Here is a 12,500-nt window from a genome sequence, read left to right as displayed (position 1 = left end):
TCTCTGGTTACTGTTTTAATGTTGTTCTTGGTAATCTTATTAAAGATTACTGGAACAGGTGCATTTATTATTATACAACTGTTGTGACTTAAATGTTTTCCTTTGTTGAAGAAATCTCTAAGGTGAAAGACTCCTCACTTGATGGGCTGAAGCTTTGTCTCCACATATTTGATTACTGTGCACTAACAATTTTTGTGTTGGAGATAATTCTCAAGTGGATTGATGGATTTTGGACATTTTGGAACAATGGCTGGAATATCTTTGACTTTCTTGTCACTGTTATGGTAAGTTAATGTAAAGGAAATCCCCTTCAGGCATTCAACTGGTCCCTGTATTAGCCTTTCAGTTTTTTTGTGTGTATCATCCAGACAGCCATTTAATGAGTCAGTGAGTTGCACAGTCAAATGTCTATCTGGATCATCAAAAAGTCACACCAAGTCAGAAAATAGGTTTAGCCATGCAAGAGCCATTCAAGGGACCATCCCAGGCCATGTTTTCACTAACTTTGTTTCATTTCAGTCATTTGTACCAGAGTTTATTGAGCTTTTGTCTGGTAAAAACACTGCAGAACTGGCTGTTATTGCTGAAAACTTAAGAGTGTTCAGAATATTACGATCACTGAAGATGGTGAGCACAAATTTGCCCTTTATGATCGACAAGTTTATGCATTTAATTAAAACAGTTTAAAAGAACAAAATTAATAATTGCATCAACTATTTCCATTTCAGGTCTCAAGATTTGCCCAGCTAAGGATCATTGTTTTGACAATTCTCAAAGCATTTAAGGTAAATAAAATAAATGTCAGTTACATTCAACCTGGACTTTACCAACAAATTATAAATGAATGATTGAACAAAAATGAAAATTATTTCATCCTTTCTAGTCAATGGCATTTATCCTTATTTTGCTGATGACACTTATGTATATTTTTGCTGTGGCTGGAACTGTCATGTTTGCCTCGTACTCAAAGTCTGACAGAACTGACCTCAAGTACAAGCAGAGCTTCAGGTTTGATGCTGACTTTGAAAAGATGGTACCTTTTTAGAAATATACGCTTTTATCTCTCTAGGCTAATTTTCATTAACACATGCAACTTACAAACTATTGTTAGGATCATTAGCTCATTTTGTTCAAACAAAATATCCTGCTATTGTGTGTGTTGTTTGGGCTTATGCTGGTACATGTCACTAAATAAAACCATTTGTAAGAGACTTGTGAGCAGTGCTCAAAATTAAAAAAAATTCCAGGTTGTCCCTGTTTCAAAAGCTGGGCAACTAAACCCGTAAATTTGATTGCCCGATAAATGTTTGGTTGCCCATTAGGAAACCCCCAACAATTAAATACATGCATATTGAGATGCAATCACATGGTGTTGGAGCTTGAGTATCTCATAGTTTTAAGTGTGTGCCTGTTTGGGTCTGGGTTTACGTTTTAGCATTTTCAAAATCCATCGCCAGCTAAATGTTCATGTCATTGTCTCTTGAATTTTCCAGTCGACCATATTTTGTCGGCGTTTCTAAAACAAGGGTAAGGGTAAGACCAAGGGTGAGGGTAAGGGTAAGGATACAAATACAGAAAGTATCCTAAACATGCATAAAAGCTAACCTTAGGCCTAAAAACTTTTGTTTAGGCCTAAGGTTAGCTTTTATGCATGTTTAGGATACTTTTTGTATTTGTATCCTTACCCTTACCCTCGTTTTAGAAACGCCGAACTTTTGTAAAAGCCAGATATTCAAAACACAGGAAAATGCTCAACTTCAGCAAATTCATTATGGTTAACTTCACACTACCATGGTAATTTGACAAATTATAGAAAAACGAAGAGCTTAAGTAATTCATTTTCTATTTTTGGCTGGGTTGTCCGTTGTCTTTTCTTTGGGTAACCAACCTTTTCATTTCATCAAAATTTAGTCGCCTGGTAAACCTTTTGGTTGTCTGGGACAACCACTAATTTTGAGCACTGCTTGTGAGCAGTGATTAATAATGACATGAATAAGGATACTTGAATAATTTTTCACTTCAATCCTGGATTAGCCGCAGAAACATTTACTAAGTATTATCACTGACAGTAGTTTCACTTTATGCTTTATGAGCACTGTAAACAATCTGATTTATTGATGCAAGTAATATTGATACAAATTATCCACGGCAATGTTTCAGCACACTTGGTAATGCTCTTGTGACTCTGTTTCAACTTTTTACACTGGATCACTGGTACGACATACTCAGAGATCTGACCAAGGTGTCTGATTCCATCACAGTCAGGGTTTACATCATCTTATGGCTTTGCATTGGAGCTTTCATCTTCAGGAACATCTTTGTTGGCATAATGGGTCAGTGCATGTGTGGCTTTAACTAATGATTCCTTTATTTGCTCATAAATTAAAAAGAAGGACAAAGGAGTAGGGTTTAGGACTTAACTATTAGTTTGCAACAGAGAAAAGGTCCAAAGTCACTTTCATTCAGGGCATTTGGTGGCCCGTAAAGGAGACCAGGAGATTCGTTCAGTAACTGACCGAGACACTCCCGGATAATCTGGGAGATTTGACATATACATATTACAGGTGTCAATTCTGGGAGCTTCCAGTATATTTAAAGTTTGGACACTGTAACACTGCGGTATACAGATCTCCTATGAAGGAGACACAGAAGAAAGGCCATTTAATAAAATAATTAAAGTTATTGCCCTGCTAAGCTGCTCAGACTCAGAGGGTGTAAAGTGCAGGTTGCAAGTTGCAGGTTAGGGTTTCAGGTCATTGTTTTACTATAACTGAAACAACCCAAACCTTAACAAAAATGGTAACCTTAGGGTAACATTGTTTTTTTAGGCCTAATGTTGGCATTAGTAAAGTTTTGGGTTGTTTCAGCTATGGTGAAACAGTGACCTGCAACTCTAACCTGCAATTTGCACTTTACACCCTCCAGCTCAGGCTGATACTATTGAAATGGTGCATTCTCAGAAATTGTAATGGAGGAGATGGTTAAATGCTAACCCTGGTAAATAAATGAAGAAATTAAAACAATCTCCAATTAAAGTAATTAATGCCTAGGGAAAGGCCTGAATACTTTATAAAATAACATAAGTGTTCCTTAAAAAACCTTTCCCTACCTGAAAGGGACACTTGTAGATTTAACTCTGGCTAATGCCAGACACTTTTACTTTCCAATTGGGAGGGCTGTAGGTAGGAATGGGTTAGCAACATCTAGGTCCACCTTAAAACTCTAAGCCCTCCCTATCTGAGAATGAGAATAAAAGATTTAAAATTATACCATTGATTACTCTGTAATAAAATGCTGTATTTTTCACATTCTTTTTGGCTTGCACCAAAGTGATGAATTTTCAGACAATTCGTGATGACTTTAATCAACAAGTTAAGGAACAGACTGAGGCCTTGGAGGCAGAGCAGATGAGGGCTCATTTGACAGAAGAAATGGAACGACAAGACAGGGTGTATTCAAAGGCAAGGTATAATAATTTCTGTCCTGGTAATAAGACAATGTACAGTTGACAGATGACAAAATAATATTTATAACCCCAGCAAATGAGATGAAGATATCATAGTTTAATGTGCTTGCTCAACCAGTCTCCTCCTATAGCTCAGTAGTAGAGCATCAAAACTAGCAAGTTTCACTCCTGCAATGGAGCAATCAGAAATTTTCTGAGTATCCACAAGTCACCATTACCGGTAAAAGACATCTCTTCATTTCATTTACTAGGGTTAACATGTTACCTGCTTCAAAACAATACAACATGGAAGTAATTTTTCTCATAAAACAAGGCTGTTGCCTAACAGGAGCCTGGTAGCCTGGGGCTCCCAAAGAATAGCTCTGGGCGCCTTAATTTTTCACAGCAACACCTTTCACTTCATATGTTGGGCTCCTAAGTTCTCAGCGTTTAGCTCTGAGGGCCCCTTTAAAATTTTCTCAGGCAGCAGCCTTGTTAAAATGTGAATTCTGTTGATGCTTACATAAACTTTGAAATGACGTTAGCGTATATTTAATTCATCATAAACTGTTAATTTGGCTGTATGATTTTTTTGGTTTGTATCTTCATTCTTGAACTTGAGTTAGTCGTACTAATTTGATGTTACAATCACAGATCACAATATGTAGTGAATTGACCACACCCCTCAAGAGTTTTTTTCAGGATGAACAAAACCTATTATCAAAATTAAAAACAACAAATCCTCAAAAGGAACCTGATTGGAGGGAGGCAGACCAGTTGGCTATTAACTAGAAAAGTAGTCAGAGAGGTTATTGAAACTGACCACTCACCCACCTTCCTCAAAAAATCATGATAACCAGTCATTAGTTTTATTGTTATTGGATTGTTATCTCTGCAGAACTGACTGGCTTTAGTAAGTGCTGCCTTGAATGTCTTGAGATAATTAAGTTGAAAAGAACTATTTCATTCAGTTATCTATGCTACACAGACGAAGCAGTAGTGTTGGTGCTGAACTGTTCCAAGAACGTGGTGAAGTTGGCAAGTGTGTGCAAGTGATGGGTGCATTGACAGAAAAAGAAGAGAGTGATGAACAACCAAAAAATGAAAATTGTGGTGAAAAAGACAAGACTACATCAGATTTGGAAGACAAACAAACATCTGATGGAAACAATACAGATCCTCTTGCTGCCTTGGGAGACAAACTAGCTAAACTTAGGTAACATAGGTATTCAAGATGATTAAAGGTACCAGTTGAGTACATTATAGATAATTTCTTGAACCACAGAAAAGTATGGGGAGTTGGTATCTGTTTTTTTGATAAATATTTTCAAAATCACTTCCATTTCAAGGTCAATGGCAATTTGTTTTAAATGACATAATACCAGAAACCCATAAGGGTTGAAACGTGTAATGCGCAATCACAGCTTCCGAATATTCAGTGCGAACTGATTGGTTGAATGTTTCAGTGCTAAGTACCATATTTGGAAACCCCTTGCTCTTGTTGTTCCAAATATGGTACTTAGCAAATTGAATATTCAGAAGCTTGTTTCCCAGCACACAAGGGGCCGTTACATGTTTCAACCCTCATGGGTTCTGATAATACCTCATATGATGCTTCTTACATGTATAGAAATGTGCAATCACCTAGAGACTCAGTAGCAAACAATGACTTGAGTATGTTGTTTTCTGAAGGGAGACACGGCACCAGAGCACAGAATATGAAACTACTGAACAGCTCCCAAAACCAGAAACACAAGGAGATTTTGCACATGACAAAGCCAAGGAATTAACTAATGGTCAGTTGCTGAGAATGTACCGACCGGTACTACATCCCCTTGCTGGAAAGAAATGCAAAGATAGGTTTTTAACACTCTCTCATGACCTTCCCAAATTCCAAAATTGCCCTTTTATTTCTATTGTTTTTATTTTAAAAAATCATGTTTGTCAAACCAAGACTGCAATGATTTCTTTTAGAGTGGATCACCATTGTTCAAGCAAATCTTGTTCATCTGAAGAATCACCCAGTTGAAACACTCTGGCCAAGAGACAAATTGTTCAGGTGGGTAAACAGAACCAGAGATACAAATTTTTATGTTACACAGGAGCAAAAAAAACATCAGTCTCCCCTTTAAATTACACAGTTTCAATTGAATCACTAACTGTACATGCAAACTTTTGATTACAATGAGCAGGACAGTACCAAAGAATCATAATTTTGTCCTATTAGGTATTTTCAGCTCATGGAGTCCTGGCAGGAAAATTTGGCTGAAAGGCAACAACTACTGCACTTGGCTGGTGAGATTGGTTTATCTTAATATTTGAGATACTAAATTATTGCGGAGAAAAGATTGGCTCACCCACAGTAAAAAAATCCCAGAACGCCCATGCATCAGCAACAAATTGAAGGAAACATGTTACTCACATAGAAGCAAGGAAACAGTTGCCAGGTTCTCACACTGACATAAGCCTAACAAACAGGGAGACATTCTACAACAGGCTCAAATATATGATTTTTTTTTTATGGAACAAAGCTAAGTAGGCTCTGCCTGCAAAGGGAATTTCTTTTCTTTGAAATAAAGCCATGATATGTTGACTGAAATATTGAGCAGAGCCTCTCCATCAAATATCTACCATAAAATTTAGAGTAAATGCCAAATAGTTTTGCAGCATTTCCCAATTCCAAGACATTGGCTTTTTTTCTCTTCACAGTTCAAGCACTACTAAGGCTTCACGACACTTGATCAAGCTATGTGCTGGAAAATTAAATTGATGTTCCTTTTTGTCTGGATGTTTGCCAATTGAAATGAACTTTTCGTTCCAAGACATTTTTTTATTGTAATCATTGCTAAGAAACAGAAAAAGAAATTTTCTTATATTCCCTATAACACCAGCCCAGTCAAAATGTTTTTGAGTCGTAGGCAAGCTGGCTATAGTAATAGGCAGCAGCAAAGGGCAAAGGATTTGCATGGTAGGGGGGGTCCGGGGGCAACCTCGTCCTGAATACAAATCTGACAAGTGTGAAGTAAGCGGCAGAAATTTCGTTTAAGGCGGCCAAATTGCCGACTGCCGTCACATTTTGACTGGGCTGAACACCTCCAAAACCACTTGAGCAGAATGTCATGATATAAGAAATAGTTAACATTAGTTGATCAGAAAGAATAAGAAATTACTCATTAATATTATTATATTGAGCTTTATTGAAATTAAAAGTAAATGTTAATATTGACAATAAGGATTCATAATAAGGACATAATTATGTTAGCGATTCTTTTTTGTCCTCAGTTGTGGAGTAGGGTTTGTTGTGGGTGCATGCACACTGGCAGCAATTTTGTTGATGTAGTATATGGCAACCAAAGAAAACAAGAAACTGCGAAAACAAAAAGAAACAAACATGGGTTAGTGCAGAAATTAAATCAATTACATGGCTAAAAAGAGGTTAGCAGCAAGAATGTTTATCAGTGTCTTGTTATCTTACCAAAAATGGTTACTGAAAGTGAGCCACAAAACATACTCTTACACCAATGATCCCTTAAGCAGGCCATAAACATGACATGCATACCCTGGTGAAAATCTTCAAAGGATCTTTAAGGATCTTCAAAGATCGTCATAAAGATCTTCAAGGATCCTAATAAAGATCTTAGAAAAGATCTTCAAAATTCCTTGCAAAGATCCTCAAGGATCTCGGCCAAGATCCTTAAAGATCCTCAAGGATCTTGCCAAGATCCTTGAGGATCCTCAAGAATCTTGCCAAAGATCCTTGAGGATCTTTAAGGATCTTCAAGGATTTTAAAAGATCTTTTGAGGATCTTGTTAAGATCTTTGTGGATCTTCCCTGAATGTTACCAAGGAATTAAAAAAAAATCCTCAAGGATCTTTATTATTTTAAAAGATCCTTTGAGGATCTTTTTAAGATCTTTGTAGATCTTTATGAATCTTACCAAAGATCTGTAAGGATCTTCAATAATCTTACCAAAGATCTTCAAAGATCCTAATCTATCCTTGAGGATCTTGTCAAGATCTTTGTGATTATTTTGGGTATATTCAGTATTCTTACCAATGATCTTCAAGGATGTTTGTGGCTCCATTAAAGAACCAAGATTACTGCCAATTATGGCTTTGATTCACCTCACGGTTAAGATAAGTGCCAGGATGTCATATGGAAAATCTGAAACATGCTAATTTAAAGTGAATTTGGAAATGGCCAATTCCTATTAACTACCGTGAACAACAACAACAACAACAACAATATGGCACAAACATCATTTAAACTTTCTTTATTTGCATAGATGTGTTTGTCAAAATCATAAAAAAAATGGAGATTAAGGATACAATAATGTAGGGCTGGAAACAAAAACCTAGTAAGTGACAATTTTTGGTCAATTTTTAGTTTTGCACAAAACTAGCCTAAATAGACCTTTTTCTCTTGTACATTTTGTTTTCCCAATACAAATCATGTGATAATACTCAGGAGGATTAGTCCTTGTTTTGCTCATTAAAAAGAGTGCATGCAAGCATGAATATGTCTGCCTCATCATCAATCCAATTTTGATCGGGGTTTATCCCCGTAAACGGGGCTGGCTGGATTTACATACAAAAGAAAAAAGAAAGGACCAATTAACCTCCTGAGTATTATGACATAATCTGTATTGGGAAAACAAAATGTACAAGCAAAAACGGTCTATTTTGCAAGTTGACTGGAAATGAACTTACATTGCCCTGGTATTGTTTTTATCCGATTTGAGCTTTTTTTCGAGAAATAAACTATGCAAAAATACTATTGGCTTCGCATTTGAAAGCAACGGAATCAGCAAAGCAACACCTACCTTTCATTGTTTGATTAAAATTTAATAGCACAAGCTTTATGCAACTGTATGCGTCGGTAGCTCATCCGAATGATGCGCACAGTGAGGTACACAGCAGCTTGGTGGTTTGAGCCACCGATCAGACTTATTATTTTTCTTTTGTTTGCACAGAGATGTTTCTCTCGTTTTTCTTTTCTTGATTTTCTCTGCGATTTTATCGATCTTTGTTAAATTTAAGTTACATGAGACATGCACAAAAAATTAAATAAATAACTCTGATCAGTGGCTCAAACCACCGACCTGTCGTGTACTTTGCTGTGCATATCATTCAGTTGAGCTATTGACACACAGTTATGTTAGTTTATAAATGCCATTAAATTTTAATGGAACAATGAAAGGTAAGTGCCGCTTCTCTGATTCCATTGTTTTCAAACATGAAGCCAATGGTATTTTTGCATAGCTTATTTCTTGAAAATAAAGCTCAAATTGCATAAAAAATTACCAGAGCAATGTTCTTAAGTTCATTTCCAGTCAACCTGCAAAATTTGGGCTAGTTTTTGAGCACTAAAAGTTGGCCAAACATTGTCACTTACTAGGTTTTTGCTTCCAGACCTTCTATTACAGCAGTTGCAATCCCACACTAATTATTATTTTTTTCCCTCCATTGTGAACAAGTCATGTAAGTCATATATTTAATACTATAGTGACAATATTTGCTTGATAAAGGTACGGTAAAAACCTGAATAAATTATACAGTGTAAGAACCAAGTTTTTCCAAGCTACAGTATGTAGGCTACGGCTAGGCTACAGACTGTACTCAGGTTCTTAGAATAAAATAATGAGGTTTTGTCATTGGTGGGTATGGCCTATTTTGGGCCATTTCTGAAGTTTGTACAAAGCTTTGCATGATAAACAGAACAAATCTAAAGCAACATTAAAACAATGGTACTATGTTGCTGCTGGGAAAACATGGTAGAGCTTGTTATATTAAATTTGTGTATTCAGTGTTCGACTAAATTTCTCAAAATACATAAGAATCCATTTCAAAATTGTAGGCTAAAATAGGACTGTCTTAGCCAAAAACGTTCTTACTTGTAAAAGTTCCTGTTTTATTTCTGTAACACCGTCATTGCCATCACTGTAGTTGTTGCATAATAATACCTAACATAAGCTTAGCTTACAGGATTAGAGTAACTACAACATTTTTTTCGCTTTGTACCTAAGCTTGGTTTCCTCTGGACAATGCGATTTAAAGATACATAGTATTATATTGTCTTTTTCCAACCTCTTCAGAAATTCAAGGCAGTGACAACTTGACTACAATGCTATAAAAAGAGCTCATTGCAGTGGTTTAATGGTGACTTGAGTACAACAGCAATGGAGTCTAAAACAAAAGAAGCATATATATATTTTTTGAATCTGGGTTCTCATTACTTACATAACAGAATATCGTGGACTTTGGTCACCAATTACAGACCACTTATCATGAAAATTCATGCATCATATCCCAGAAGAAATCTCTGCACCCAATGGAAGTGTCAACATTTGGCTGTTTATGTAGGAACACTCAGATCAGATTCAGTGTAACTAAATCAAGCGTTCATTTGCGTTTTAAACCGGGATAATTAAATTCGATGTGAATGTCCATTTCGTTGGCTTCGCTTTTTGTCGGTTATTTTTCTGAAGGATTATGAAAACCTTCCACTACAAGCTTCGTTATTTGTAAACAGAAAGACACTTCACAAAACGTTACAACGCCCGCACTTTGTATTAAGCTTATAAATTATAGAACATTACTTGCACTTTGATTTATAGGACAAAAGCCCATGGAATTAGCATCAAAATTGTTTTATCCAACGCTTACCTCTTTAGGTGAGTTATTATCAGCAATTCCTTCCAGTGGACAAGCATTTTACATTGTAAAAGAACTAAAATATGATAAGGACTTGCAGTAAACCGAAAATCGAAATAACCGCCATCGATCTGTGGCTGGTGTGAGCCCGCAATTTTTGGTGCTGGCCTACTGCTGACCAGAGCGGCTCAAATCCAAGATGGCTGATCTTCAATGATGTTCGAGGGGATCGTTTAAGGGTTTTTCCCGCTGGTTCAAGAACAAACGCCATACTGAAAAGTGAAGGAAGTCATTCGAAGGTCATCAAGTGAAGCTTGCTTTGAGAAAGTTTAAGTTTTAGTAATCTCAGTGAAGTGAGACAGAACATGCGTCACCCATTGCTCCCACTTCACTTCCGTTTCCAAGTTTTGGACGATGGTTTTCTTCAAATTATAACTGGGATAGATGAGCTGACGGTCAGGTTACAATGTTTTCAGACTGGAAATGCAACTTAATGTTAACTTCATTTTAAGTTAGTGCATGTAAATAAGTAAACGATCTCTTATAGAACAAACAATTGGTTTATTTGTATTTAATTGATGCATTTTTTGGCTAGACAATGAAGTAATGATCCTTGTATAAACAAGAGCAATAGCACTTTCTTTAGTGATGTTTTGCGTTCCAGTTCTTGTCACTTAACCCATTGTCATTTAATAAAATTTTAATAAAATGATTCTTTTGTCAGACTATATTGATAAAATCTAATAAGGTATCGTGTAACATAACGCAATTGGGTTTTTGTTTCACTGATTTTTCTATTTATTGGTATAAATGAACTCCTTTACTCCTTTAGATTATTTCTCAGTTTCGACAGTCACAACCTTTAATAATCCTAAAAAGATCCTAATTCTTGAGACAAAAAAGGTACAGGACATTATTTAATTGAGGCATCAACAGGTTCTCCCTAAAGCTTTTGAAGACTCCCAAAAAAGATCCTTTACAAAAATCCCAAAAAGATCTTTAAGATGAATCCCTTTAAAATCCTAATGGTGTTCAAGAACCCCCTTTAAAGATGCAATGGTAACTAATTTATTGCACAGTACTGAGTTCTCCCAAACATCTGTCTTAGACCTTTAAGGATCTTTAAGGATCCTGATAGAAATCCTGTTAAGGTCCTCAAGAATTCCTTGAGGATCTTTCATAGATCCTAAGGAGATCCTTTGATTGATCCTCAAAGGATCTTTATAAAGATCCTAAAAGATCCTCGAGAGTTGATTGAGGATCTCTTAAGGATCCTAAAAAGATCCTTTGACTGTTCTTGAAAAGATCTTTATCAAGATCCGTGAAGATCCTCAAGGATGTCATGAAGATCTTTGAAAGATCTCTTTGATTAGATTACAAAGATCTTTCCAAAGATCTTTGAAAGATCCTTAAAGATTAATAGAGGATTTATCAAGGATCTTCAAAGATCTTAATAAAGATCTTTTCAAGATCAGTTAAAAGATCCTTTTAAGATCCTTGGAAGATCCTCAAAGAATTCTTGAGGATCTGTAAGGATCCTTACCAAGATTTTGAAACTTACTCTCACTAGGATCTTTGTAAGATCCTCACAGGATCCTCACTGGCTCTTTGGGGATCTTTACAACTCCTAATTACAATTGAAGATCTTTAAAGAACTTTCAAAGATCCTTCAAGGATCCTTTAAAGATCCTCATCTTCAAAGATCTTTTGCAGGTCCTTGAGGATCTTTAAGGATCCTTGAAGATCTTCAAGGATCCTCTGATGTTTCTCACCAGGGTATTCTACAGCAGCTAAGCAAAAACAGCATCAAGCCTAGATCTTAGAAGAGTTGTGGGTTCAAATCTGTGATTCAGACTATTCAAAGTTGCAGTCGCTCATCATAACTATATCCACTGGTATGCTTTAGTATTAAAATAATATTAATAAGATTTACTTCTCACAACTGGAACGCAAACTAGACAACTCACCATGTTGTTACACACACCCTGTGAACTAAACCTGAGGCAAACATGGCAACTACCAAACAAAGGATAACTGGAAGAGAAACAACATTGAAAATGGCTACAATTATTTTGTTCACTTCATCATTTCTTTAAAAAAGACTGAAGTGTCACCTCACATCAGGTACAAAATTAACTTTGCAGGGGAACTGGGGATAAGATGGCTGTGACAATGATCAAGTTAACCATGAATTAAGTTTCAAAGATGTGTCTTTGTCAGAAATTATTGTTTTCTTTTTTATGATAAACATTTCCATACATTGGGTTGTGGATAATGGCTTCCACAAACAAAATTTGAAAAGTTATCACAGTTTATTGAATAAAAAAATCCCGACTCTTATATGAACACGACAGCTCTGCTATCTAAGGGTGCTTCCCCTTTGTCAGAACTGGCATTGCAG

General features: G+C 36.2%; 2 protein-coding genes and 1 long non-coding RNA gene across 4 annotated transcripts in view; 1 reads left to right on the top strand and 2 right to left on the bottom strand.

Moving 5' to 3' along the window:
- LOC138049992 (cation channel sperm-associated protein 2-like) overlaps positions 1-6,365 on the top strand; it is a 7,945-nt gene extending 1,580 nt beyond the window's left edge. The window contains exons 4-14 of one of the 2 annotated variants that reach the window (XM_068896480.1): positions 112-284; positions 520-627; positions 729-785; positions 884-1,008; positions 2,161-2,333; positions 3,331-3,466; positions 4,434-4,661; positions 5,138-5,241; positions 5,420-5,504; positions 5,673-5,740; positions 6,155-6,365. In XM_068896480.1, the coding sequence (XP_068752581.1) occupies positions 112-284; positions 520-627; positions 729-785; positions 884-1,008; positions 2,161-2,333; positions 3,331-3,466; positions 4,434-4,661; positions 5,138-5,241; positions 5,420-5,504; positions 5,673-5,740; positions 6,155-6,186 (1,289 nt within the window). In that variant the 3' untranslated portion in view covers positions 6,187-6,365. Of the gene's footprint in view, positions 1-111; positions 285-519; positions 628-728; positions 786-883; positions 1,009-2,160; positions 2,334-3,330; positions 3,467-4,433; positions 4,662-5,137; positions 5,505-5,672; positions 5,741-6,154 lie in introns of both variants that reach the window. The other variant, XR_011132521.1, reaches the window with a different exon arrangement.
- Positions 6,366-6,622: 257 nt separating this feature from the next.
- Positions 6,623-12,500, bottom strand: part of LOC138049994 (keratinocyte-associated protein 2-like) — a 12,044-nt gene continuing 6,166 nt past the window's right edge. The window contains exons 4-5 of the mRNA XM_068896483.1: positions 12,067-12,133; positions 6,623-6,812 (exon numbers count right to left, since the gene is read on the bottom strand). Coding sequence (XP_068752584.1) covers positions 6,704-6,812; positions 12,067-12,133 — 176 coding nt within the window. The 3' untranslated portion in view covers positions 6,623-6,703. The remainder of the gene's footprint in view (positions 6,813-12,066; positions 12,134-12,500) is intronic.
- On the bottom strand, positions 8,418-11,163 carry LOC138048894 (uncharacterized). Its single transcript, XR_011132243.1, has 2 exons — positions 10,112-11,163; positions 8,418-9,631 (listed from the first exon to the last, which is right to left on the bottom strand). It is a non-coding gene; the product is annotated as an uncharacterized lncRNA (long non-coding RNA).

Source organism: Montipora capricornis, chromosome 5 (genome assembly GCF_036669925.1).
Source record: "Montipora capricornis isolate CH-2021 chromosome 5, ASM3666992v2, whole genome shotgun sequence".
Classification (NCBI taxonomy): domain Eukaryota; kingdom Metazoa; phylum Cnidaria; class Anthozoa; order Scleractinia; family Acroporidae; genus Montipora; species Montipora capricornis.
Note: the sequence above shows the minus strand (reverse complement) of the source record. Positions and strands in the feature narration are given on the sequence as shown.